General features: G+C 36.6%; 2 protein-coding genes across 4 annotated transcripts in view; both read left to right on the top strand.

Annotated features, from left to right (window-relative positions):
* Positions 1-4,098, top strand: part of LOC135686750 (uncharacterized) — a 35,292-nt gene extending 31,194 nt beyond the window's left edge. For both annotated transcript variants that reach the window (XM_089109059.1, XM_089109058.1), the window contains 4 exons: positions 173-688; positions 872-1,236; positions 1,760-2,150; positions 3,154-4,098. In XM_089109059.1, the coding sequence (XP_088965185.1) occupies positions 173-688; positions 872-1,236; positions 1,760-2,150; positions 3,154-3,299 (1,418 nt within the window). In that variant the 3' untranslated portion in view covers positions 3,300-4,098. The remainder of the gene's footprint in view (positions 1-172; positions 689-871; positions 1,237-1,759; positions 2,151-3,153) is intronic.
* Positions 4,099-9,014: 4,916 nt separating this feature from the next.
* On the top strand, positions 9,015-26,050 carry LOC135686752 (uncharacterized). 2 transcript variants are annotated; one of them, XM_065203058.2, is made up of 5 exons: positions 9,015-9,173; positions 15,870-16,383; positions 17,841-18,181; positions 20,587-21,221; positions 22,511-26,050. In XM_065203058.2, the coding sequence occupies exons 1-5, from the start codon at positions 9,129-9,131 to the stop codon at positions 22,659-22,661; spliced, it is 1,686 nt and encodes a 561-aa protein (XP_065059130.2). In that variant the 5' UTR covers positions 9,015-9,128; the 3' UTR covers positions 22,662-26,050. The 2 variants fall into 2 exon arrangements, with proteins under 2 accessions (XP_065059130.2, XP_065059131.2); XM_065203059.2 differs by lacking the exon at positions 22,511-26,050 and adding an exon at positions 21,684-22,485.
* The last annotated feature ends 903 nt before the right edge of the window (positions 26,051-26,953 follow it).

The raw sequence follows: 26,953 nt of genomic DNA, 5'->3' as shown, positions 1-26,953 counted from the left end.
GTGGACAATTTAGTATGTTGCCTGTTCTCTGAAGCGGGAACTACCACTGCCAGGTATTGTTGTCTTTGGCTTTGCCTATTGTAGTTATAGCAATGTGCACTAAGTTTTGAAATTCTGTTTGCTTGAAATTATCGAGAGATTACTATAGTTGACCTAGTTTCCTTTCCCGTAGCATTTGAGCGTTTAAACCAGCAACAACACAATCAGAAGATTTTGAACTCTGTTCAGTTCCAAGGCCAACAAACAGGTGACTCGCAGAGAAATGTTTACAACCAGTCCAGGGCTTTATCGATTAACAAACTGCTCCAAAATAACCTGACTTCAGAGACGCCGGGAAACTCCCTGCCGTATCAAGTGCTATCACAGCTACAAAACCTCCAGCAAGAATTGCAGGTGCAAATGCAAATGCTTGGCAGTCAAGAATCGCAAGGTGGTGCTCAACAGTCGGAAGGGGTTTCCAAGGTTATTGCAGCTCTGCAGCAATTACAGCAAATGCAAATACGGTTATTGCAAGACGCCATTCCTGACAAAGGCGTAATGTCACCAGGCACAGACTGCTATGCGCCAGGATCAACAAGTGAAACAGTCACTTGTCCTCAATATCCGCCCATTTCTTTGAGTCAACCATATGGGAATAGAAGCTTTTCCCCTGACACCAACACTAGGAGTCAATTACTATCAACACAAGGTTTGTTCATAAATTATTCTTGGACTTATTTTCCTGGTCGGTTACATTCTTGACTCGATTTTACAAAAAAAGCAAGCACTTTATGGGCACATCTAGTGTCGACTAAACCACAACATTTTCAGTGACCGCTTGAGTAACAATTTGACATGGTTTCAATAATTACCAACGAGTTTCATTTCATAGGCCATCTGGGAGATAATCGGAGGCTATTTCAATCAACTTCATCGGCAGGTCAAGCTTCGCCGCAGAGGCTAAGCACGAATGTGCCACGTGACAGTCAGCAGTTAAACGCAGCCCCAAGACATCCCTTCCCAGAATACCCATCGTACCCAAGGTTTTCATCACCAGACAGCCTAGCCTCATTTCCAAGCCCAACTGTCATTGACACTAGACCAAACAACAATGTGAGGAATATGATGCTTGGAAACTCAGATGGAAATGAAAATTCCTCCGAAGCGAAAGGGAAGAAGTTGGCAGACGATGATAGTTTGTATCAATACGTTGACAGCCTTCCTGGGCAAACGCAGCAACTTATGCAGCTACATCAGGTAATGTACTTGCCATGTGAGGCTGGCATGCCATCTTTTTTTGAGATTCAATATGAAGCAATATTTTTGAGTTCATTTTCCAAATAGCTACTCTTGCTAGTAAATGTTCTGCCATCGCAGACATGTTACTGTTATTATCATGAGGAATATTTAGGTCCCAAAAAAATTTTCCAACTAAATTTGAAATCTGTGCTCTTGAGAAACGTCTGTTAGTCTTGAAAAGTGATGCGAAAGGGTAAATAATTTATTGTTTCGCATTAACCGAGCATAAGTTAACATTGAAACTTCATTGGCCAGGGAGCTGGTAAAGAGACTTAACATTTGCTTCCCCTAGATTTTGTGTTAAGAATTTTTAAATAACAGTTAAGTTCTGTGCACAAGGTAGATATTTTTGCTAATGTTACCAGCAGTTTTATTTCTGAAATGAAGCAAAAGATGCAAGAAGTTTCCTTAAAAATGATAATAAACACTGTTTTTTGGTCATTCTATTTGCTTTAATAGAAGATTTGATTGACTTTCACAGGCACAAAGAATGCATATTGTTAGGTGTCAGCATCAACAGCTCCAGGCATTGCAACAGCAACAAGAACAACATCAGCAGCAACAACATCAGCAGCAACAACAGCAGCAGCAACAACAGCAGCAGCAACAACAGCAGCAACAGCAACATCAGCAGCAGCAACAACAGCTTCGTGAGGAGCATGCGGCCAAACAACATATGCAACAACAACAGCATCAACAGCAACTTCAGCAACACCAAAATATGAAACAATCCCGTGCTAGTGAGGCATCGACTTCTAGCTTAGTGGATACCTCGCCAATGCGGCTGAATTACACACGAGAGTTGTCTGCAACAGGCACAAGCAGTGATTTAGAACCAAATGGAACATCATCTTTAAACCAATGGCAGACAGGTTTGTTTGTTTGACTATCAGTTGTGATATTGTGCTCTATCTGGTAACGTGCACAAGTTTTCTCCAAAAAGCAACGTTTCAACGTTTTTGAAACGACCCTCAATCACATTTATCAGTAATTTCGTTGTTCAGTAAGAATAACTTGCACAAAACTTGACCTAGACATATCCCTGTTTATGAGTTTTGTCATTTTCTTGAAACACTCCTTCATTGTTTTAACTCACTTGTTGTTGTAGGTCACAACTAAAGTCGCATAATTCTTTATCTTAACGTTAAAATTTTATAGATTTGAGGAACTGCAGGCTTTATAATTTTTTGCTCTGATTAAGAGGATTAACTTTTAAAAACCCCGCTACACGACGAAAAGAGACGTTTCCAGAGGAAAGAAGACTTTTCTTTTCAATCAAGACATTCCACCTGACAGCTTTTCCATTCAAATCCATTGCTTTTTCATGCGATGACCCATTGGTTATTCACGTACCGACAATAGGATTTAAGTTTTAATTAGTTCTATTTTGTGTTACATTTCAGCTGTGTTACATATTAGTAATATATCATAGTTGCACAGGCGCTTGATTCTTGTAAGCAAAAATAGTTTTATGTAGTGGCAAACTGTCATTGGCGAAATGTCATTGGCGAATTGTCAATGGCGAACTGTTATTGGCGAACTGTCAATGGCGAACTGTCATTGGCGATCTGTCATTGGCAAACTGTCATTGGCGAACTGTCATTGGCGATCTGTCATTGGCGAACTGTCATTGGCGAACTGCCATTGGCGAACTGTCATTGGCAAACTGTCATTGGCGATCTGTCATTGGCGAACTGTCATTGGCGAATTGTCATTGGCGAACTGTCATTGGCTAACTGTCATTGGCTAACTGTCACTGTTTTATGTCAGAGGCATCCTACTTTCAAGAAATAAAAAAACCCAGAAATTTGAGCTTCCAAGTCTATTTACATTTTAAAGTCCAATGTCATTTACTAGCGATTATTATCTTAACAGATTTGCAGGCAGATCAGGTCAGTTCCATGAGTGATTTGGATCTTTTCGAACTTCTAAGTGGGCAAGCTGCAATGTCCTTGACCGAAGCGGACGAACAAGTTTTAGATTTACTTATTGCGGAGGGTGGTGATATGTTTTCATTATAGAAAATTTTTTCTATCGTATTCTTGTATGGTGTTGGCATTATATACAGTGTAACTGCATCCTAAAAGCTAAAGGATGTTGCCTTGTTAGATAAATAATTGCCCGTAGTTTTCGTGTAGTTTTATGGGGCAGCCCTGGGGTAGGATCATAATGTTTTTATAATGTCCTTGAAACTTTAAAATCCTTATTTACTGTTACTTTTTATTTTACTTATGTGTTTATCTGTTCGCCAGTTGATCCTTTTGTAAACAATATCGAAATCATTTTAGAGTCCTGCTCTTTTGAAATTCACAAGCTGCGATTTGCAGTCGTGGCTAGAGTGACGGCTTCTGTGCATTATGGGATCATTTTAAGCGAGTGTTAAGCAAGATGTTAGAATAATTTCGATTCTAAATTCGAGAAATGAAGCATAATTTCGAGAAATAATTTGCTACAGAAGTGTCGCATTGTCAAAAGGCTACAGTAATGCTACAGTAATAGGTAAGCTACTATACTAGGAACTTAGGTAGGTATTCGCTGATGGTATTCAGTGCTGAATGTTGCAACCATGTCATTTGATAACAAATGATGATTCTATTTGATAAACGCTACTGTATTGTAAATTGAATAAATTGTTTATAAGCGACTTGTAAATACGGAATATAGTTATGATGTTCTTAAAACACTCAATGAAAAATTACTCCTTGTTATGTGTTATGGTTTTTGCGTTTGGAGTAAATTCGCTTTTTAATGTTAATACAGATTATAAGTGCTTGCTTATTCTCAATTAATTGATTGATTAAATTGAAAAAAAACGATAGACGTCGGCTAATCCCTTCTTTAGACCTGGAAATTGGTACGTTTTGTTTGGTCAAGCGTCAGTAATGTATTTTGAAAATTGGGCCGCGCTTGGTACTGGTATCTTGATACAGAATGTTTCATCAAAAATGTCTCAAAGATTTTTCGACACCTGTTCTCAGATTCTTCTTAAGTTTTGAACTAAACTAATTTCATTCCGCCATGCCAACTATAACCTTACATATTCCCAATTTTCTTACTGTCGGTTTTCAAATATTTTGCAAGAGATGAGAAAATTAGATGCCTTTGGATATTTAACTTCCAGGCGAAACCTCCATAATTTTATTATACATGATGGATTCACACTGCCATGTCTGTTTGGCGGCTCAATAGTTCTCAAACCAATGAACATTCTATTTAGATCATCAACCATCCTCGAGTTCCCCTGTAAATGATATATTACACAGATAATCCCCAAAAACGTTTTCAAGGACTTGGAAGTATGAAAGTTTTGAAAACGAATGAAAAACGTTCAGTTTTTTGGCATTTGCCTAGATCTATTTCTGATGGCTCTGTGTTTAGAATCGCAAACTACAGATTCAGGAATCCAGGGTTCGATTTCCTGCAATTCTCAAAATTTCAGCTAGAGTGATAAGAGTTGCCAGGTCTCTGTAATTCCAGTTGTAAGAATCGGGACTTGTGATCACATCGAGAGGAAGGACCAGTACACTGCTCGATAACCACAGCTTCTCAGTGTCCTAAAAACTAACTTCGAAAACTAGATAGTAACAAACACACATGCAAAATCTATTGGATGTGTCTGTACTCCGTCAACCCTTCCGGGGATCGGACTCAATGCAAAATTTTGTTAGAGCAAAAAGAATATTGAAGCTGTAGTTATTATTGTCTCTCGTATGCTTTTGTGCCATCCTAGCTAATGTTTTCTCTAGCCATCACCAAGCTTTTGACGTCCAATGACCTTCATTCTTTCTTTGCTTATCTGTTATCTATTTGTTGAACACAGTATTTCTTTAGATTTTAAGTTACGTTTGTTTTACTTTTTTTACTGTATCCACAGCATTATTAGATGGTGCGTTTTGTGTATTTTTCATTGTACTGTTAATGTGGTGTATATTTTCCTGCTCATCAGAACTTGAATTATTTTGTCACTCTGCACGAGGGGTAAATCATTCTTGAAAATGGTCTGCGAGATTGATAATCACTGGAGATTAATTTGTGATTGAATCAATTTTGTGTGTGATTAACTTGATTTTTAAGGATTAAAGTGATTAATTTTTTTATTAATTTTTGATTTTTTAGAAACTGAATCATAGATTCAAAAGTGCTCTCAAATAATTTCATGCTCAATAAACGTCATCAACGATTTTGCAACATATTTTATGAAATTGAAAAAAAAATTAGCAGTTCAGCACAGGGGTGGATCCAGAAAAAAATTTGACCGTTGCAGATTTGCAAACGAAAGAGGTGCTAAGGTTTAATACCATTAACAACTAAGGACAGAGATATCTTCTCTGAACAGCAGCATAAGCAAACATTTTAAATCAGTATTATAGGTTGGTGACAGTAGCCTGAAGTGAAAAACAGTAAAATGTTGTTGATTACTTTGAATGAGACATAAGACAAATGCGTGTGCTCTTTTCTGCGGGTCGTCAACTTTCGTCATAAGAATTTGAATTTGCTTTAAAAGAGCTATCTTTCCTGAACATTAGCATTAGCAACATGGATGCAAATACCCTGGAATTAAAAAGCAGTTAACAGTGGTTGAACACCTTGTGAAAGACATTAAGACAAATGCATGGGCTTTGTTCCTTGCCCTCGCAAGTTTTGTCTCTATTGGGAAATTAAACTGTCATTCCTGAAACTTTCACCGATATAAAAATATACAAGTTATTATTTTTATTATTATTATATTCTTACTAAAGCTACAAAATAAAAGCCAATTCAAGCCTACTACAAAGTGAAATTGTTTAAAAATATATATCTAACATAAGAAATATTTAAGTATACAAATAAAACATATATACATAATTTGCAATGTTTTTTCAGCATATTTTGGCATTTACAATACAATACATTTATCCGTTCAAGAACCAAACCTGAGCCACGAAAGCTCTACACAGTCTACAGTTGCATTCCACTCCTTTCCAAGATTTCATTCTCCTTTTAAAGCTGGAGAGGGTATCTGATTGTTTCATGTCATTGGGAAATGCCTGCCACAATCTACTCCCTAGAAGCGATATTGTCTCTAAATCATAGCACGTAGTGCGCGCTTGTGGCAGGCAGCTTCTCAAATCCATACGTACTGTGTTTTTCAATAAAGATATCCTTCATGATAGTAGGATTGAGCTCCCATTTTGTTTGATGGATTTCAATCATCAACAGTTGTAAATTCCTGATGTGGATTGAGACCCCATTGTCTCTGAGTAACATTGTGTCGAAATCTGCTTCCATATCTTTGTAAGTTATCCGCAATGCCCGTTCGTGAATACGATTAACTTTACTATTAAGTGTTCTATTGCCGAACATCCAAACAAGAGGACAGTAGTTGAACTGGGACAAGATATATGCCTTCATTATTCTCTTTAGTTCAGTATCAAAAAAGTGAGAGATTCTCGAGAGAGCATGTAGCTTTTGCCCAGCCTTTTTGCAAATGGACCTCAATTGCTTTTTAAAGCATAATGTTTTGTCCAGAATCACTCCAAGCAGCTTTTCTTCCGTGCTCTCTTTTCTCCTGACACTTCTGATATTTAAAGAAATATTACTTTTATTCCCAAAGACCATTAGATGGCATTTGTCCTCATTCAACTTCATACAGTTGTTCGGAAATCCTTCTGCAATTTTAAGGGCATCACTCTCTAATGTCTCAATGATACTATCAATACTGTTGTCACAAGCATAGATAGTTGTATCATCTGCATAGCTACATATTTGAGCATCATTCACAGACATGAAGAGATCATTGAGGTATATGTTAAACAGAAAAATTTCAACATGAAAATTTAACATTAACATGCAGGCACCGCGCAGCCGTCGGGCTAGCAGGGGCTATAGCCCCTCGACTTTTTTGCAATAAAAGGCTACAAATTTTTTGGAAGGTTTACTATAACGCATCTTTGCATAATTTACTCCTAGTAGTAGCAGTTCTTCTTGACTGGAAACCTTTTTTGTTCATTTTTTAGGTGTTTTATCTTGTTTAATGATATGATGTATTTTCTGACTTGGTTAGCTTGGTGTTTTTTTACCCTCAAGCTAATTTAATATATTTTTAAAGTTATTTATATCTTCTCTAAACCAGCCTGTTTATAAAAATTGAATTGAAATAAGCAAGCATTTTCTAAAAGGGGCGTTTTCCGGCGTTCTAGAGGGCGTGGCCTCACAAAATCTTCGGGCACACTGTTATACAACTAGTTTTGTCTGTCGTGCATCGTGTTTGTGGTTCGTTATTGTTAATGAGAATGTCTTTCGATGTTTGTGTCAGTCATTTTGTTTGTCGTCGTGCCATCTCTATTTTAGTTGTTATTAGTCCATTTGCCGTTAATTTGTGTCATTAGGGTTTTGTGTGCGTCCCTCATGTTGTTAAAATCGTATGTTCTTTCAGTGCAAGTCCAGTCGAGTTGAAGTTGTCGTTTAATTCAGTCGGTAGAGTGTGGACGTGATTTTAGATGTTCGGATAGCCGTTGTTATTTCGATAAGTTTGAAGCATACCAGTTTTGCCGAAGTGAGCCGTTTAGTCGTTGTTGAATTAGATGAAACTATAAGAACCGTCGAGCCAAGAAATCAGAACACGCTTTTCAAATTTTGTACTTTCTTTTACTGCTGAATCTGCGAACACAAGCCTGTAAAACCCTCGTAAATTCAGTGGTTTTACAACACCCATTTCAGCCTCTACACTTATAAACTGGTGCGAGGTCCTTGTTAACATGAAAGCTGGTTTGAGTGTACCCGTTAGAATTCTTGAAGTGGAAAACCTTGTTAATGTGTGCAAGGCCTGTACATATACAAAAACCTTTTAGGCTAGAATTTAGAATAGCAGCCTGTTAATAAACCTTTTCAGGCTGCAAGAAAAAAACCTAGGTTCTTTTATGCGGGTTTCCCCTGTATGCATACTTTCTTTCTAAGTTTCTGAGCTATAATCTTCTAAGAAGAGCTTGATACTCTAATGGCAATGGAAAAAATTAGAAACTGTGTCCGTTTATCCTTTACAGCACCAAGTCTTAAATGCCCCCCACCAAAATTTTTTTAGATTTGGTGTGTTAGAAAGCACGTATTTGTTGCCGTTGCTAGCGTATTCAAATGTCTCCGTTTTTGGTGTTCACACTGAAAAAGGAGCGTATTCAATATGCACCGTATTCGAAAGTATCCGTTTTCATTAGCGTTTTCAAACGACTCCGTTTTCATAGCAAAGTGGGAACGCAAGGCAAAAACGAATTAGTTTGACTCCGTTTTTATTTGAAAACGAAAAAAAACCCAACCAAGTAAATTAAATTTCCTGTATATGATGAATTAACTAATTATTTTTATGATTTATATTCATGTTTGAATTCTGTGGTCAATTGTTTACATCATGCTTAGAATAAAAAAAATATTTCCTTTCTTTTGAAAAAAATTATGTTTATGCTAAAAATCAACCTCAAAATATGTGGATATGATTGGTTCTACCAAAATAATACCCCAATATGTATTTTCAATCTGTAAAAAGGGACACTAAAAATGGCACATTCCGTACCAGTACACACGGAAGTCTACTTTGTCCCTGTTCTGATATTCGTTCTTCTCAGGTAGCTCAAACGTACTTGGCCATTGCACTTGGTAGGCGCGCTCGGTAGACACTCGGTAGGCGCGCTAGGTAGACGCTCGGTAGACACTCTGTAGGCGCGCTTCGTAAATGCGTTTGCGGTGCGCTTGGTTGGCGCACAAGAACAAAAACACTGGTGATTAACGTCATTGACACTTGGTCAACCCAAACGTGTTAGTAGAAACCAGACTTATGAAGGATTCATGTTTTGCTGGTCCACGTCAAAGAAAGATTTCAGATGAAATCTGTTCGTAGATTCTTTGGAACTCTGTGTGGGGGATCGGTAAGTCAATACATATGTTGTTTTTGTCATTTTTGCTTCCTTCACCGGAAAGTAAACCTCTTGTCTAGGCACTTCTCATCTATCTCCTTAGGCCAAATGATGATTGGCAGCGTTTCACCTATTGATCCTGGTCAAAACCTTAAATATATTTTCCTAATATCATTATTGTTTCACGCCTCTGAATCAAGCAACTTTTCAGGATTTAACACTTAGGGTGCACGATCTCCTTGCTGTTGAAAGTTAGGCTCATGTAGCAGTTTCTCCCATCCCACCCCAACTCACTTCCAATATTTACCCAAACCATTAACCGTAATAGATTCATTTTGAAGAGAAATGATCAGAAATACATGACATCTGCAGTTTTTTCTTGGACCCTGGAGGGCCCGCCTGGTCTCAGATTTAGTCTTAGATAAAGGGACATATTTCCCTGGTGTCATAAATTAGCACCTCCCTAATTTCAAGTTATAGCGATGTTCAAATTCAATTTCATAAGACCATGACAACCTGATCATTCATAGTGAATAGCCTTAGTTGTGCATTTCAGTGAGGGGAGTGGCATTCGTACAGCTTTTTAGACATCACGTGGCCTGGAAGGTTCTTTGTTATTCAATATCAACAACGAGCAAAAAGCACAATATAGACTAGCCAATATTGTTACAGAGACTTTTATCGCGCGAATTTCTCATTCATTCCAAGAATATTCGAATTATAGGTTGTTAAATTATAATTTACAACACACAATAATAAATTATCACAAAAGGGACATTCTTTGTCAAGTGTAACCAAAAAAAGTCCAAACTTGAAATTTTTGTCATGGATTTTGTTTAAAATCTAGTATTATGTTAAGCAAACCGATCTTTTTCTATATTTCAAATTTTTTTTTGACTGGTCAAGCGGTTTTGGAATTATGACCGGTCAAACTTTTCAAATTTGTCGCAACCGGTCATTACTTGTGCCACACCTAAAATTGATATCTTCCTTCACACTCAACCTATAAAGATGGAATTGGTATCAAATGAAAGCACTTGACAAGCTGAAAGTAAATTTCCAGCGAAATTGATGCTAGCCTCAAAGGCTCAAGGGCTGAGGTACAATGTTATTTTTCAATGGCTGACCACGCCCAAATGGCAACGCCAATTTTCATGAAAATTTTATTTCATTAAGATAAATATATGATAAAGCACTTCATAAAATATAAAATTGGGGTTGGCATGGGTTTTATCACAATCAGTCTCAGAATACTGATGAGTATTATCTTGAAAGGTTAAAAGTCAATGCAAGTCTTCATGCAATGCATACAAGCGGTAGTTTGATTTTAATAACAAGTGTCATGTTCATTGCAGTTAGAGAGAATTTTTGTTTCAGAAAATTATTCCATCTGTAATCTATTTTGTAAAGACATGCTTGCTGCTTGTGATTCCCCTTTTGATAATGTGTATGTGCGACCTGTAAAAGTGACCGGATTAAGTTGCACAAGTACGTCTGAGACATCAACAACAAGCTCTTCAGAAGGTTCTGGATACACAAATGAAGGGTTTGGGCCATGGGGATGCAGGAAGCTTATTGTCACTTCATTGGCTTCTGGTTGAATGCTGGAAACATATGCCACCCACCACTTGCTGTCATAAACTACAGCAACATAGCCTGTAATCTTACTGAGCTCAATATGACCACAGCCTGCTTTGACTACTTGAACTTCCCTTGTCACTTCACTTTCACTGTATTCTGAGACAAGAAGAGAATATTTTGAAATTGGTTTGAAACAATGTAATTTTTGTGTTCCAGCAATCGTTTTAGCAGTCTGAAATCTTTCATGAAGAATTTCTTCTTCTGAATACCAGTCGGCAGCAGTGAGAAATTTTGCATTGATGCCTTTAAGATGGGAATCAACAAACTCAAACAGCTTCAGAGCTGACAAAATTTGATCACGGTAAGGTCGCTGCAGACTTGCTTTGGTTGCTTCTCTTTTGATAGTGCCTCCAATGCCATCTGAAGGCCCCTTGCCATGGCTTGTTGCAAAAAAATGCCATTCAGCCGGCACACCAAAATCATATTGATGCATGCACAGGTTACAAAAATTCTTGAGGTTTTTGTATTGGCCTGCACAGCCATCAGAAAAATAGATAATTGCTTTCAGCACCTGAAACTTTTCTGAAAGATGTCTCATCAATTCTTTCTGAAAAAGGTGGACTGCAACAGTGTTGTGAGTATGGCAATCTGATATTAGTACAAAGTTGCTGTGGTTGATTTGTCCATCCTCTTTGAAATAATAAACAAATGGATGCAGTGTTGCCATGCTGTTATTCCAGTGGAATGATTGTGCTTCATCTTGGACAACAAAAGAAAAGTTTTCTGAAAAGTCACCTATCACAAGAAATTCTCCTTCTACTAGACCTTCCTTTCGTTTGCAAAGATACTGAGATTGCTGTTTTGCAATGAAATCATGTCGCTTAAGAGTGTCAAGTTTCTCAATAAATGCTTCCACAAAATCTTCTATTGGCTCTACCATAGTCTCTAGTTTTGAGCGATCAGTAGATGTCCATTGCTTAAACTCTACTTCATCGACATCGTTATCTTCGTAGCATTTTAAAAGCATCTCTCGCAGGGGCTGTTTACCAGGGCAGTATGGGCACTCACCAAGATGACAGTTTGGTACTGCGGGATTACACATCATCTTAGCCAATGCGTGTCCATAATGACTAACAGGAACTACTTCATTGGCTGTCACAGACGCCATCATGGATCCGTTCATCATCAATTTTACATTGTTATGGATTGTACAAACGCAGACAGAATGAGTGCCACTTGCTCCAGCTAAAACACATTCTTTAGGTCGAACCATTGCAAACTTTGAGAAGCTTATCTTCATTGATGGATGTTGGGATTTGAATGTTTGATAAATTTCCCGAAGATTTCCTAAAACTAGTCTTTTTTGAAACAGAGTCTTCTTGCCGTCTCGAAGAATACTTAAACAGTCTTTTTTTCCAGGCATAACTCTGCTGATATCATCTTGCCGATAGAAGTTTTCTACAGCCTCTGAAACATTCTCTGGCAACTTTTTTCCAGTTTTTGGATTTGGGGTAGCAAGGATGCCTTTTTCCAATGATAAATGCATTGCTTGTGTAGCCATTCTTTGAGAGCAGCCAAAGGTGGCCATTATTTTCCTACGACTCCATGTTTGCACAAAAATAGTCAGAACTGTTATCTTTTCACTTCTACTTTCAGTGCTGCGAAATTTTGCAATTAGTTTTTGCACAATTTCTGCTGGCATTCCATCTTCCTCATCTGAAGAAACATCCATAATCAACGATGGAGAGGAGCCACATGCAGCATCAAATTTTCTTTCAAGGGTGTCATGCACTCTCTTCTTTTTTTGAGGAAGGTAGCGGGATCTTGACATTATTTTTCTTTGACTCAGAGGGCTTTCTCCAATTTTCCCTAAAGTTTCATTTAGGCTTTCAAATTCAATTTCAGGCGGAACAAAGTCATCCTCCTCTTCAGAGAGCAGATTCTCGAGTGGCGGCTCTACTCCAACCACTCTTTGTAGCTGTTTTCTACAGTTAGTGCATATTTTCATTCCAACTTGAACCAAAGATGGATTGCACTTCGCTTGCTCTGCAGTAACGAGTCTCAAATCTTTTGTTCTTTTGGTTTTATGCACTTGGAATGGGTCACAGCAATATTTTCGGTTGTTTTGTATACTTGTCAGTTTTGAAAGTTGTTCTGCCATCTTAAATCTCGTAAACTAGAAAACTGCCTTTTCAGTAATGTACTAAATGCTTTCACCAAAGTCTGAAGTCTGTTTGAAGTTTCTAAAGCACATTTCTTACATTGGTTTTTTATTCACTGTTTCCTTGTAATAGACAGGTGCTATTGAAGAGGACTTCCTGGTTTGACAATTACAGGATACGAACAGCCAATTTCAGAAATTATTTAAAATTGATGGGAATTCTTAAATCATAAAGTTAAATAACATGTCTAGACTAACTTTCACTAACATGACATTAATGGAAAGTTGTCATTTCCTGAATTAGCAGGAGGTTTCCATTCAATGGTGTTTTTGGCTATGAAAAAAAGCTTTTTTCTTTCAGCGATGGCTTGTCATGTTGATGCATAAGGCTTAACTTTATTTTTATACTCCACACATGCACTGATGTAATATTCATCTATAACAGAACAATGTCATAAAGTACAACAATGTCATAGTAGGTCATGCTTATGCAGGATACAGATCTAATAAAGACTTGTCAGTATTCTGAGACTGATTGTGATAAAACCCATGCCCACCCCATCTTTAAATTTAATGAGGTGCTCTATCATGAACTTATCTTATTGAAAAAAATTTTTCATGAAAATTGGCGTTGCCATTTGGGCGTGGTCAGCCATTGAAAAATAACATTTTACCTCAGCCCTTGAGCCTTTGAGGCTAGCATCAATTTCACTGGAAATTAAGTTTCAACTTGACAAGTGCTTTCATTTGACACAAATTCCATCTTTATAGGTTGAGTGTGAAGGAAGATATCAATTTTAGGTGTGGCACAAGTAATGACCGGTCGCAACAAATTTCAAAAGTTTGACCGGTCGTAATTTCAATACCACTCAAGCTAGGAAGCTGAAATTTTCACAGCAGATGTATCTTTGCACCAGAAAACTCTGTACAAAATTTGAGCAAAATCAAAGAGGTTAAAAATTTTGAGGTGGTTACACTTGAAATAGAATGTCCCAAAAGTCATATTTAGGTTTCATGTTTTTCAACCCCCTAAAATCCCAAGAAAATTATTTTGAAATTTAAGGTCGCTTTTGTGGCCACACCATGGCATTGAATCTTCTTGTCGTAAATGTATTAGGGGGTTCATTGTTTGATTGGGAAGTTTCATCATTCACCTCTTGTATACATTAGACTGAGGACAATATTTGCATGTTGACTTGAGTTCTTTTAGAAATGTCATGTAACCTCAGAAAGGGATCAACATATTTCCAGACAAAGCATGCTGTGTACCTATGGCTCATGGTTTATTGAATCAACAAGATTTGTTAAGGTCTCAGACCTTTCTCACCATTCCAATTCTCCGATCTTTCTTGTCTTTCTCTAGCTCCCATTTCCATTCTATATATGTTTGATATAGACCTACTTTTTGACAGGTTACAAAGGTAATTATGTTTGGTTTCATACAGTTATAAAATATTTGGCAGGTGTTGTCAATCAATTTTTCCAAGGGGCCACATGGAAACCTGGACTGTATTGGAGGACTGAACCAACAAGAACTTTATTAAACAATCTTTTAGTGGTAAAAAAATTAAAAATGGCTTTGAAAAAAGCAAACATTGAGTATACTTAAGCTTTTCATCTGACACTCTTCAGAGTATAAAACGTCAGAACATAGATCAAAAAATTTTGATAGGAAATTTATATATATCAAAATATGAAATATATTTGATAGGAAATATCTAAATATATATATATATATATATTACAAAAATGTTTATATGATTACATGAAATTTTTGTGTAGGTTAAGTGGGAAAATACTTCACAAAAATACCTGTCCGATTGAACACAGCCACTCAAGTGGGCTGGACAGAAGTGTAAAAAAGGCCAGATGTGGCCAGTGGGCCATAAGATGCCCAGGTCTAGTGTTGAGGAATGAAGTTCCAGTATCACTGAGTTTATTTTCAACTTGTTAAATAAATCTTAGGATATAAGACATTATTTTTTAGAGCTTTCTTAATAAAGCAAAGTACATTTGCCTGTCAGGAAAGTATTGTTTTTGATGGCATCTTCAAGTTATGTACCCTTAGAAAGAGCATGTTTTTAACAAGTTGAAAAATGCCGAGTTTTGTGTCATCTGAAATGTCAATAAAACACAAAGACAAGCACCTTTCCGCTCTCTTAAAATGTGTTGTTTGTGGTGGTAAAGATAAGCCATTGGGTCCCCACTCGTCCTTTTCACTAATCTATTTCCTGCCAATTATGAAGAACCTTTTAGCATTACTACAACAATTTTGCTTTTTATTTGGTGCTGCAAGAAGACATATCTAAAGTAGCCCCGATTCTGTGAAAGCAGGGGACTAGCCCCCCTCATGATAATTTCCAAAATGTACTTAAAGCCATACAAAAAATTGCCCTGCTTTTGGTTTCTAGCATGTTTACCCCCCCCCCCAAACGTTTTGTTAAATCTGTAATATGCTCTGCAGTCCTTGAAGTAGCCTAGGAATAACAAGCATAAGATTATGAAAAGTTGTTCAGTAAATTAAACATCTTGCAAACTAGTACCTAATTATTTTGGAAGATATCCCTTGGATCATCATATTGTAAAAGTTGATTTTCTCATTTAGTGAGGGTTGCTATCACTGTTTATTAGAATTGTTAGCTAGTTCAACAGGTTTTTTGTCTTCAGCTTGTTTTTCCTGCTGTCACCTGCTTTGCAAGCTTTGAATTATTCATTTAGAAGTAATTGTGTCTTGAGTTATGTATTAAATGATTATATTTGCCAACTGTTTTGGTAATATATCCATTGTTATTCAGCCCTCTTTTTCCTTCACGTTTAAAATAATATATTATTCTGTAATGCAGCAAAAACAGAAATGTTTTGAATGAATATCCATCATGGCTATGTTGACATGAATTTCTATTTGATAGTGTTTTGTTCTTTAGATTTACATGAAATCTGCCTTCTTACAAGTAATTTTTTTTCAGGGCAATGCAACAGATGCAAATAAAGATGCAAGCCCATATGACCAACCAAAAGATGTTGAACCATCGAAGGACCAGCAAGAAGAGCCAACCATCACCGCTAGTAATATAGACAGTAAGAATGAAAGGTCACAACTTTCAAATCTATCCTTGGCCAAATCTAGCTATGACTCTCTCAATGAAAGTCCTAGTATAAGACACCAGCAGAAAGTAATTGATGCAGCTTGCTCTGTCAGTTGCATTTATGATGTGTCTGAATGGAATCCAGAGAACCTTGGAGTTAACCAGGCAGATCAAGTGTTTCAGGATGCCAAGAAAATCTTAGAGCCTTTCATAAAACATTGTCAAACCCTCTCTTCTCTTCTACTGAGTTTTGCCAGGCAATATAGCCGTGACAAAAAACCAGATTTCCGTAAATGCTATCAGGTTTATGTGAGAAACAAGAGTACATATGATCAAAAGGAAAGTCAAATGATCACATCACGGTCAGCTGACACAGCTGAATTGGATTTGGAAGGTTAGTTGACAGAGATTGTTTTTATTTTATAATAATAATAATAATAATGGAAACATTTCTTTTTCAGTTCAACTTAAACTACAATTACAAATCTCACTATTGCAAGGTAATTTGCAATTGGCTAGCCTGGTTTTACAAGAAAAAACTATGAAAATTGTAAGGTAAAAGGAAAAACTAAGAAAAAAATTAAACAACCAAAGTTAAAAAGGATGTAATTCCGGATTTGTCCACATGGTTTATTTTTGCAACAGAATATGTAGTACTTAGTACGGATGGCAATGTTGGAAAGTTTAGAGATGAGATATCATTTTTGTTGTTCATCAATGGAGAGAGAGTCACACATTTTGAAGAATGAGTTTCAAGAATTGCCAAAGATGCCAAGGGAGCTCATAGAAAGATTAACAAAGGAGACACATTTAAACTGCTGCTGTAAACCAGATAAGAGAAGAGCATACTTGCCATGTTTTCTTGTTGCATTTGTGTCAAGATTGGATTCGAAGCCAACAGTTAGCTCTAAGATGTAGAAGTAATTGTTGTTAGTCCTCAAGAGAAGATCAGGGCGAAGGTTTTCTCCAGTTATGATTGATGGTGAAAGAAAACCAGGTATATCAGTGTAGATGGTAGATTTATTGATAGCTTTTAGTGACATAGCTAGAAAGTTAAGGATAGAGTTATGTCGCCAGGTGTATCAGCCTTGTTCCAGATATGTTTCGCAGCTGGCAACAATGTGAAGGAGGGTTTCTGGCAGAAAACAGAATGAGCAAGCAGAGGTCTGGCTCAAGGCTCATTTTTTCAGGTTTTTCTGTGTGGCAAGGGTATTGTTCAGGTACCTTTAACAGCTTCAAGGACCTGTATCCTTACCTATTTACAAACTGTTGTGTTAAAAAAAATTAAGGTAGCATCAAGAACAGCTGCCAGAGTGTGGCCCATTTTCAAACATTTTTTGTAAAAAACATCTCTTTGTGCATCATTTGAAAAATGTGGGCACATGTTTTGATGCCTTTGTCCTCATTCAACCCCCCCCCCCCCCACCCCAGCACATCAACAGGATTTATCTAGTTTTAAATTCTCTTTTTATTCAAATGATATATTATACATATATATATATTTTCATGTTGAACAGACAATTTTTAATCTCAGATACTTTTGATGCAACATGCTTTCTAATCAGCAATTGAAAAAAAACATGGGAAAAACAACTGTGGAATTCCAGGGGCATAGTTGCTCTTGGCACCTTTTCAGGTGGATCAGAAATCTTGCTTTCCAGTTGTTTGGCAGTTTTTCGTTTGTCAAACAGTCTGAAAAGTTTTGTTCAAATCTTTGAATTTTGAAAAAAGATTATCTGCTTCAAATCACATGTTATGTCTACAGAATAATATTTCTTATAAAGCTAAACTCAGTATCAGGAAGAATATATAATGGTTTGGGTTTTAGAGTTATCAATTCAATTTTCTTAGATCCAACAATGAAAGAATTGAAGACAATAGCAGACAGTAGCAAGCAACTTTTAAACATGATTGAATCAATAAGGCCAAAGATTGATGAGAAATTAGCAGAGGCTAGTACGCATAATGTTAAAGATTCTGGAAAAGAAAAGGAAGAAGATGGTGCCCACAAAGGACTACTTTCAAAGTTTTCAGCTCCTGGGAAGTACAGAAGAAACATGAAGCATCTAAGGGAAAATCGAAAATTGTTGGACTTGATATATTGTGAGGTTGAATCAATAGTTAAGACTATTGAAAAGCAAAAAAATACGACAGAAGCAGATCAATTTGACCAAGAGGCAGCATATCAAGAGGTTTGGGTCATTTCATTTTTTGTATTTATCCACCATAAGCAGTGATGTTACAATAGGGACAGGTTTGGCAGAGACTGCTTCCTTATCTTCCTGTAAAGGGTCTGTTAAATATATGAAATATTTTTTCTTTGATAAAACAGAGTGCACTAAAAATCTGTTCTCTTGGAATAGTTCATGTATGCCAAACCCCTAGTGTAAAAAATCCCTGGTCTCACCATCCAGGTCCCCACATAATTTGCAATTGCTAAATTCCCTTGTATATAAAATATGAAAACAGTTTTTCCTATGGTCCCTAGCATTAGGCTGTACCTGACTTTTCAAAATGTGATTTCCAGAGTTTGGTGCCTTATGAGGTGAGCGATAAGGAGCATGTGTAAATCAATAACGCCAAATGCTACTTTGTTGACTTCAGCATTACTAGTCAACAGACACTTTGGCAGTGTCTTTTAATTTACTTTTATGTAGTGCAAAGCTCCTCTCTGGTTCATCTAATGCTCGTTCAACATGGAGTTGAGCCCTTGCTTGTCAAGAGGAATTTTGGAAAACGAAGTTCAAAGAAGATTTTTTGAAAAAATGCAGAATATTAAGAGATGAACCACCAGTAAGTTCGGTTTTGGCCCCCACTCCCATTTTTCGCAACGCTCCTTGGTGCCTGTTCATTATATTTTCCCTGCAATCCTTTCTCACTCCCGTTTCGTCGGTGATTATAATCCTTTGTGGCTGCCAATAATTCCTCGTGTTGTTGACAAAGTGGGTTACGATAAACCCTAAAGAGTCAACCTATTATTCATTTTAATAGGCTCGATCGCCATGTACAAAATAAAATAAATTTTCATTCGAAACTGTCTACGAACGGGGGAGCTTGAAGCAATTTTATTATTTCGACGTATTGAAAACGTAGGAAAACATTTTTATTAGGAATCCTGCCAAGATGTTCGTGGTTTGCTGGTACCATTTATGTTTACTGTGTTCAGAATGTTCATTTAATGAGGATTATAATTTTAGTATGGAGAACATCTTATTAGCAGCATTTTTATTCCAGTTCAAAATATTTACTACGAATTTAGTCTTTTTGTATCTCCACCAAGATGTCTGTAGTTTCCCCGTGGTATCAATAAGATCAGACTTTATCGTCTAAATATAAAGGTTATTTTGTGCAAAATTTATTCAAAGCTATTTTACAGTAGTTTTCTCACGTTTTGCGGCGTATTTCGAACAGTGGTGGCGCCAGGGGAGGGCTAGGGGGGCTAGGTTATTGTCGGAGCAAATTTGACAAATTAACGTACGAAAACTGCTTATTTTAGTCATTTTAGCCCCCCTGTCGGAAGCTCCAGCCCCTCTGTCGGAAGATTTCTGCCGCCACCTCTGATTTCGAAGCCCAAATAGAACGCGTAAACATGCAGGTTATAAGGCCATAATTAATTTAAATAACATTTTTCCCTTTGAAGAGGTTTGTTCCTTTCTAAGCCTTTTTTACGCTTTGAAAAAATATTTAAAAATCGCACTTCCTTGTAGTCTACTTATTTCGCTGAAACTTGAAGTGCATGCAACAGAAACATTACAACAGGGAGCCAATGGCTGTCGCATGATTATCATTGCACGAAGATAATAGCTAATTTACATGTATATTGTGATTAAAAAACCAACTATGGCTTTTAACAAAGCAAACATTGTGAAAGATACTCAAGCTTTTCATCTGACACTATTCAGAGAGTCAAACGTCAGAATCATTATCAAAAATTTAAAGCTAGAATATATGTATACCCAGTTGTGGATCGAAACAAGCCAATCAGAAACATAAGCACGTGACTGTAAAGAGCACGTGACTGTAAAGGTTGCCCAATCAGTGCCGTTCACTAAGAGAAAATATTACTAATGGATGAAAAGGGTGAAAACTCTTTGTTTTTACAAAAGCTGCAGAGAATTCAAGGATTTGAGATCAGCAATGCAGGCAAAATTTCAGGGACTTTTTCTTCTCACTGGTATCAATAAACATTTTATTGTAATGAAAGTACAGAATCGAAATTTCAACGGACACGTGTTTTTTTACTAGTAGAGGTCCTATTTGCCCATTCAGTCCTGTTTTTTGTCCCTTGAATGGTTCATTTATTATTTTAGCTACGTTACAAGACAGTATCCACAGTTTCTTAAAAGACTTGATTTATAATTCGGGATATTGGGCACTGAATCTAACACTAACTAGATCCACTGTTGTTATTGGTCTTAAGTTTATGTGAATGCCTGATAGGGTGCAATTCCTTTTCAGTTCAAAAGTGTTTAAACTGATGCCTTTCTAGGCTTTATTAGTACAAAAATATATCAATAGCTTGCCAACCTCCTTCAATAGAATTTAGAGATATAAGCAACAATTCAGACGGGAATATGATTTCATCCTTTTCTTTTAGCGCCTTGAAGAATTTGGCAGCCGTACGTTATTGAGCCTTGTAGCCGACGAGGCACCAGTTTGTCAGGAAGAGCTCAAAGTCGAAGCAGAGGCCAAACTTGATCTAGAGGCTCTCCCTGAGCCTGAGCCTCATCCTGTGGTCATGGATCCAAAAAGCCCAGGACAGCATTCAAGTTCAGAAAATGAAGTTTTGTTGGACGAAGGCCAGAAAAGAGATGAAGACAAGAAGAATGCAGGACATAATACCGGTACCGTTACAGAAACCAGCGTGGTGAATGATGCTCCTGTTCATGTCGTGGATGGTGGAAATAGCCCCGTTCACAAACATGATGACAATGAGCAGGAGCGTTATGACGTCATTGAGCCTTTGCGACCCACTTCACCGCTATCACTTCGTTCTAAAAGGAGTGATTCGTTTGAAGGAGTGGATTTCGGAAAATTGCTCGATTTTGGTAGCTACATTGTGGTTGACCCTTCCGCACAAGACGAGGTGGTGCTGCGGCGGTCCCGCAGTTTGGACAGCCTTTGTAGTGTCACATCACGGAAAACGATGTCCCGTTATGGGAGCTATGAATTTGTGACGGATTTCGAAATCAATATTGCAGAGAAAGCTGAAAATGATAGGCAAAAAACAGCGTGAGTGCTTCCAAATTTGAATGTTTCTCGAGACAAGCTATGTTTTTCACAACAAATATATCTGGGGCTAATGTCAAATTCATAATTAATCGTATCATAATAATCCAAGATCTTTGCGCTGATTTAGTTTCATGCAGCCAACAGTTTTTAAGCTTTTTTGTTTTAAAATGTTTTCAAGGACAGCTGCTTCCGTCTGTTTTTTAGAAGTCAATGTTTCGATAGTTATCCCCACCCACATGATGGTAGGACTCAATATCAAAAGCGTGGTTCTTTTTGTAAGTCAGAATTCAGCTTGTGAGGGAAACGTTTATTGAGCAGATTCTTTTTGTAAAATAACCCTTGTCTTCACAGTTAATTGTTGGATTGCAGATCGACTATTGTGCAAAGTACAAGAATTTCTGCCTCTGAATTTTCATTTTCGCAGTTAGGTTCTTAGTTATTTATTACTTATTTATTTGTTAGATTTTTAAAGCAACCGTTAGCTGACAGATGCACACCGCAATCATGCTTGTCGTATTGCCAGTTTTGTAGAAACATGCAGAGAAATTTTAGCTAATTACTGAAACCAGGGTCCATATTTTGTAGCATTTTACCATCATTTTTGATTAACTATCTATTATTCATGAAGCTTACATTTTTGATTTATTTATTTTTTAGATTATTGACTTTGATAAAATAATAAAATTTGTAGCTTCGACTTTGATAATAATGGGAGAGTGGTTTTTCTTTTAGTCTACTTATGTCATCTCAATTTGTATTTTAAGAGTCCCATTCGAAACCCCAGAAATAATTTTGATAATTACACTTCACCATTACTCTTTTGAAATGAACAACTGTCCGGTATTTGAATGAACAGGCGCTCTTCCACCTGATTTAATAATGATATGAAACACACCCTCCATAATTTTGAACAACGATGCAATACCACACGTGTATTTTCACGCCTTTCCCCCGGCGATCCATGACACCAAATAATGAATCACCACACAATTTACATTAATCCTGTTTATAACCCATCTTTCATATTGGTAATGAAGGCCACAGTATCTTAAAATCACATTTATTGGAAAAAACGTTGATTGTTTGTGTCCATTTCTGAGATATTTACAGAAGTATTCAAGTATTGCGCATAAGCTTTAGATAGCAAAGTATTAACAGATGATATTAACAGAAGTATTCAAGAATCTGGGGAAAATTTTTTGTGAGTTGAAATTCTTAGACCTAAGGTGATAAAAACTAATGTATTTTGAAGCATTGTCAAATTTAACACACCTAACCCTATTTTCTAGGGCATATGCTCCTTCGCAGACGGCTGAAATAAGTTACCAAAACACTGCAAGATCAACAGACATGCCATTGTGGAGGAGCACAACGTCCCCTATCTACAAATATACAGAAGTTGATTATAACCCACTAGGGCTTAAGGCCGGGCTTTTCTAGCAGCTAGGTATGTTGAATATTTTTAGAAGAATTGCGTGTTTAGTGTGTTTTTAGTCAATATTCACGTAACAGTGAATTAGGAATCTCTAGATTTTTAGGCCCTCTATAAGGCCACGCAATGAATACCAGGAAAGCCCCTATTACATACTTAGTCCAGCGTCTTTTTTAAGGTCAACTTGATGCGACAAAATCAAGGAACTAAAGCATGTACAAATCAGAAGAATGGATGGGGCTTTGTTTAAACTTTCTAAAAAAACTTAACAGTTTTTTGGCGGTATAAAACTTGAAAATGGCTTTGAAAAAGCATACATTTTATAGTATAGTGGCTAAAAGCTTTTTCATCTGACACTTCTCGGGGCGTAAAACGCGAGAATAAGGGTCCGAAATAACACCCAAAAAAAGCAAGCACAAGATCGGTAAAGTTGTCCAATCAGTGTCGTGTGCCTGAAGAAAAATTTCCACTGGATTCCAAGAGAGAAAAGAAACTCATTCTGTGTTTTTTATTGAAAAAATTTTGCTTTTCAGTACTGTACCACAGAAGCCTTATTTTTATCGATCTTTTCCCCCTTTTTCACCTTTTGCTGTCAAATTCATGCTCTTGAGAATGTATTTCGTATTTGGTGCTACCCATGGCTTCAATTCGAAGACCAGTCCCTGCTGATACTTTAAAACGAATATCAATAGTAGGTTAGTGCCAGTGAAAAAATCATTTGAATAGAGATAATTATCTAAATGGTCAGGTGATCGGCTTGTTTTATTAATTAGCCTTAGGCCCCGTTCACACTATTCCGTTTTTGAACAAAAACGCATCTGTTTAGCTCCGTTTTTGGCTTTGCGTTCACATTAGTCTACCCCAAAAACGGAGCTAAATGAAAACGATGATAAAAACGGAGCTAAATGAAAACGGAGCTAAACAAAAACGCAACTCTGTAGTGTGAACACCAAAAACGGAACAATTTGAAAACGCTAACAACAACAGCAACGAGCTTTTCAAGTAGTGGCGCCAATTTTTATCGGTCGGTAATCATGACTCCTACAAGGAATATGGATACCAGTGTTGCTCTTGTTAAACTTATGTTTACTTTGGCCATGTTAAAAAGTCTTTGTGGACTTCTATCATTTGTGAATCAACTTTATTTGTTAAGAAGAACTCGGCAATGTCGACATATTTCGATTGCACGCTCTCCCAATTTTTACCCTGTGATAAATTATGCGTCTTGTATTCTACGGCTATATTAAGCAACAGAAGAACTTCATCATCAGTCCAATTCAAGTATTCTTCACCTGAAGCTGATTTACGAGGACGAGGCGGCATCACTTCTTTTATTTGATATCAGTGCCTTCACTTTCACTTTGCGAACTTGGAACTCAGGTCGTTGAATGTTTTCGCGCCAATATCAGAAGCCTCGTTTTCAGAAAGAGAAAAACAGATGCGTTTTTGAGAACTAGTATGAACACCAATTAATAGATATCCGTTTCTGTCTGAAAACGGAGTAGTGTGAACAGAGATAAAAACAGCTCCGTTTTTGCTGCCAAAAACGAATCTAATCGAAAACGGAGTAATGTGAACGTAGCCTTAGTCAGCAAATGTATTAGAATACGTGAATTGTGAGCTGGATTTCAAAAAAATATTTTTTATCAAAACTATCAATAGTCTAAAACAGTACTGTTAAATGTTTTCCTAAGTTTTACATAGACAATTTATATACTGGAAAATCGTGTCTTGTAAGAACAGAGTCCACAACCGCTATCTGCGTTTTCATTCTTACAAAAGAGTGAGTTTTATGCTGGATATTGTTGGCAAGGGTTTTCACAGAAAGCTAGTTGCACAACCGCCGAGCTAAAAATGTTTTTCTGCTACCACCCAGACCTCTACATTCAGCCAGTTATTAACTATCTTACATCTAAAAAGATTTTCGTTGTGCATAAGCGATTGCTAGCTTAAAAGTTCAGGAAGACGATTTTCTGCCAAATACAGTAATCCTAAAACATTAGGTGACTGCTGATGACATAGAAGAACGAGATTAAAGCAGCTACAAACTGGAGGCAGGTGCACGGAAAGAATAATAAATTAGGAAAAACCATCTTATGCGGTATGTTGGTAAGTGAATCTTGTGAAGAAGCCGACACACTAGAAAATTAGAAATCTTGGTATATGTTTCCGCTTTTTTGCGGTATATTCTAGGATAGCTTTCAATAAGCATATCTGCGAAAAATTTGTAAATTTTTTTAATTATCCTGAAAACCATCAAACAATTAATTGAAAACCTAAAAATTTCATCCGCGCAAAGTTATGAGCATCCCAAATACGATCCAAGAAAGTTTCTTCTTATGTCGTGAAGTTTAATTATTTTGTAGCTTTCTGTTAATTATGAAAATTAGAGTTGTTTTTGATAAATTCGTCAAGCCCTGAATAATGTAAGCACTCGTGCATAAATTATAAAAAACTTAATGCATACCGAATTTCTTTTATTGTACACCGCCTTCGCTGAATAGCTGCCATCGAATGTAAGCTTTACAAATTGAAGCCCCCAGGAAAACATTAGCCTCCCTTGAATAAAAAGCCGCACATTATTCTCTCAATAATTTAATATAAAGTTGTTTGGGTCATAAAGAACACATTTTATGATAGAATTTCCTAAGAGCCTTTAATAGCCAAATTGATTTTTTATAATCATCAAGGTTATCAAGAAAAGGTTCTTGCCCATATTCTAACGCTCCATTCCCTAAGTTGCTATGTATATTTTTGTTTCTTATTATCTATAATCATTGAAATAATTCAGCATGAATCACACATAAAGCCTCACAAGAAGTTGCTAGCGGCTATCAAATGCTTGGGCTTGTTATACACAGTATCTAATACAGTATCGAAATACAGGACGAAATACAGTATCTAACACCAATTTTAATTAAGAAACTGGCTATTTCTTTGTCCCGCTTTGTCAAGTAGGGGAAAATATTGGTCTGACAATGCTTCATATCGATGCCATAACTGCATGATACCTATGCCATAAAATGTTTTAAAGAAACTTACTGATTTTCTTGCTACTTTCAATCATTTAAATCTATTCTTTAATAAAACTTCTGCTAACTGCATTGTATACAGCTAAATAGACGTCATATTAAATATGTTTATACATACTTATTATATCTGTATTATCAGGCATTATTTTCATTTATATATTATTAGATGCTAATTTTTAGCCTCCACCCATCACAGAGTTGCCTCATCAAGTCACTTTAATTCGATTTTTATGTGATATATAAATTACGCATTTATATAGATTGTTTATTCATTTTAGTGTCATTTAAATTAAGAATTTTTACAAATTGTAGCGTCAGTCCATGAAACTGTAATTGCTTTTAGCACAAAGTATTCACTATCTTCTTATGGTTCCCATTTCTTTAAAGTTTCTAAAGATGTTGTTGGGATGTTTTAGCAGGGTCCGCACCTTAGGGGGCCAGAGCCTTCCACTTTTTGCCAATTGAAATATTAAAATCAGCTCGAATTATTTATCAAGATAAACCTGTAGATGACATCAACTAAACTGAAACAAGTAAAAAGTGTCAGCAAGATTTATCCCACAATTGGGGTAAGAGGCAACCCTTTTTACATTGCTGGCCTCTCCAGTTTAAAAATTTATAGTGCAGCGCAATTTATATTAGACATTCAAGCAATATATTTATTTTTTGCTAAGGTGCATATGAATAATCTAGGCAAATCTAGGGAATTATCAGGTCAAGTCAAAACGTGCAATAAAGATTTTGTTGGTGATAACGTGTGATTTGTCGTTTGGCTAAGAAGTCGTGCTACGCATGGCAACAAATTGCCAAAGCTTTTTCTGGTAACGATCGTTGTCAGATCAAAGACAAACGTGATCGTGTGTGCTCCAACAGCGAAGGTCGGAGATTAATTTAAGATTTTTGGACGAGCACGGCTAAGCTAAATGTGAAGACAAGTCCATAATTTCATTTATAACCCTACATAATAAACAGGGAATTTTGCATAGCATCTATCAAACTGCCTAACCGAAATTTTTAAAGTTTAAGTCATGGTCTTAAAGTTTTGAGTTCAAGTCTTGTGTACATTCCGGCAAATGACTGGAAGTAATATTTCAGAAAGCGTGAAAATGCACGGACAGCAAAATTTGGACATTCGAACTATTCAAATCAGATGAATTTATCAGTAAAATAGTCAAAGCTGAGTAAAAAATACTAAAACATTATTGTTACCTGGTGTAATTTGACGTGCTGAATAGAACAAGATGCAACTCCAACAAAAAGCTATTTTT

Source organism: Rhopilema esculentum, chromosome 6 (genome assembly GCF_057945365.1).
Source record: "Rhopilema esculentum isolate cy_ngs chromosome 6, ASM5794536v1, whole genome shotgun sequence".
NCBI classification, from domain to species: Eukaryota; Metazoa; Cnidaria; class Scyphozoa; order Rhizostomeae; family Rhizostomatidae; genus Rhopilema; species Rhopilema esculentum.
Note: the sequence above shows the minus strand (reverse complement) of the source record. Positions and strands in the feature narration are given on the sequence as shown.

Bases quoted from the DNA above. Each gene is read 5' to 3' on its own strand.
- LOC135686752 (XM_065203058.2), top strand. From the start codon at position 9,129: ATGAAATCTGTTCGTAGATTCTTTGGAACTCTGTGTGGGGGATCG. The intron at 16,384-17,840 runs GTTAGTTGACAG...CAATTTTCTTAG, and splicing joins AGCTGAATTGGATTTGGAAG to ATCCAACAATGAAAGAATTG. The intron at 21,222-22,510 runs GTGAGTGCTTCC...CCTATTTTCTAG, and splicing joins AATGATAGGCAAAAAACAGC to GGCATATGCTCCTTCGCAGA.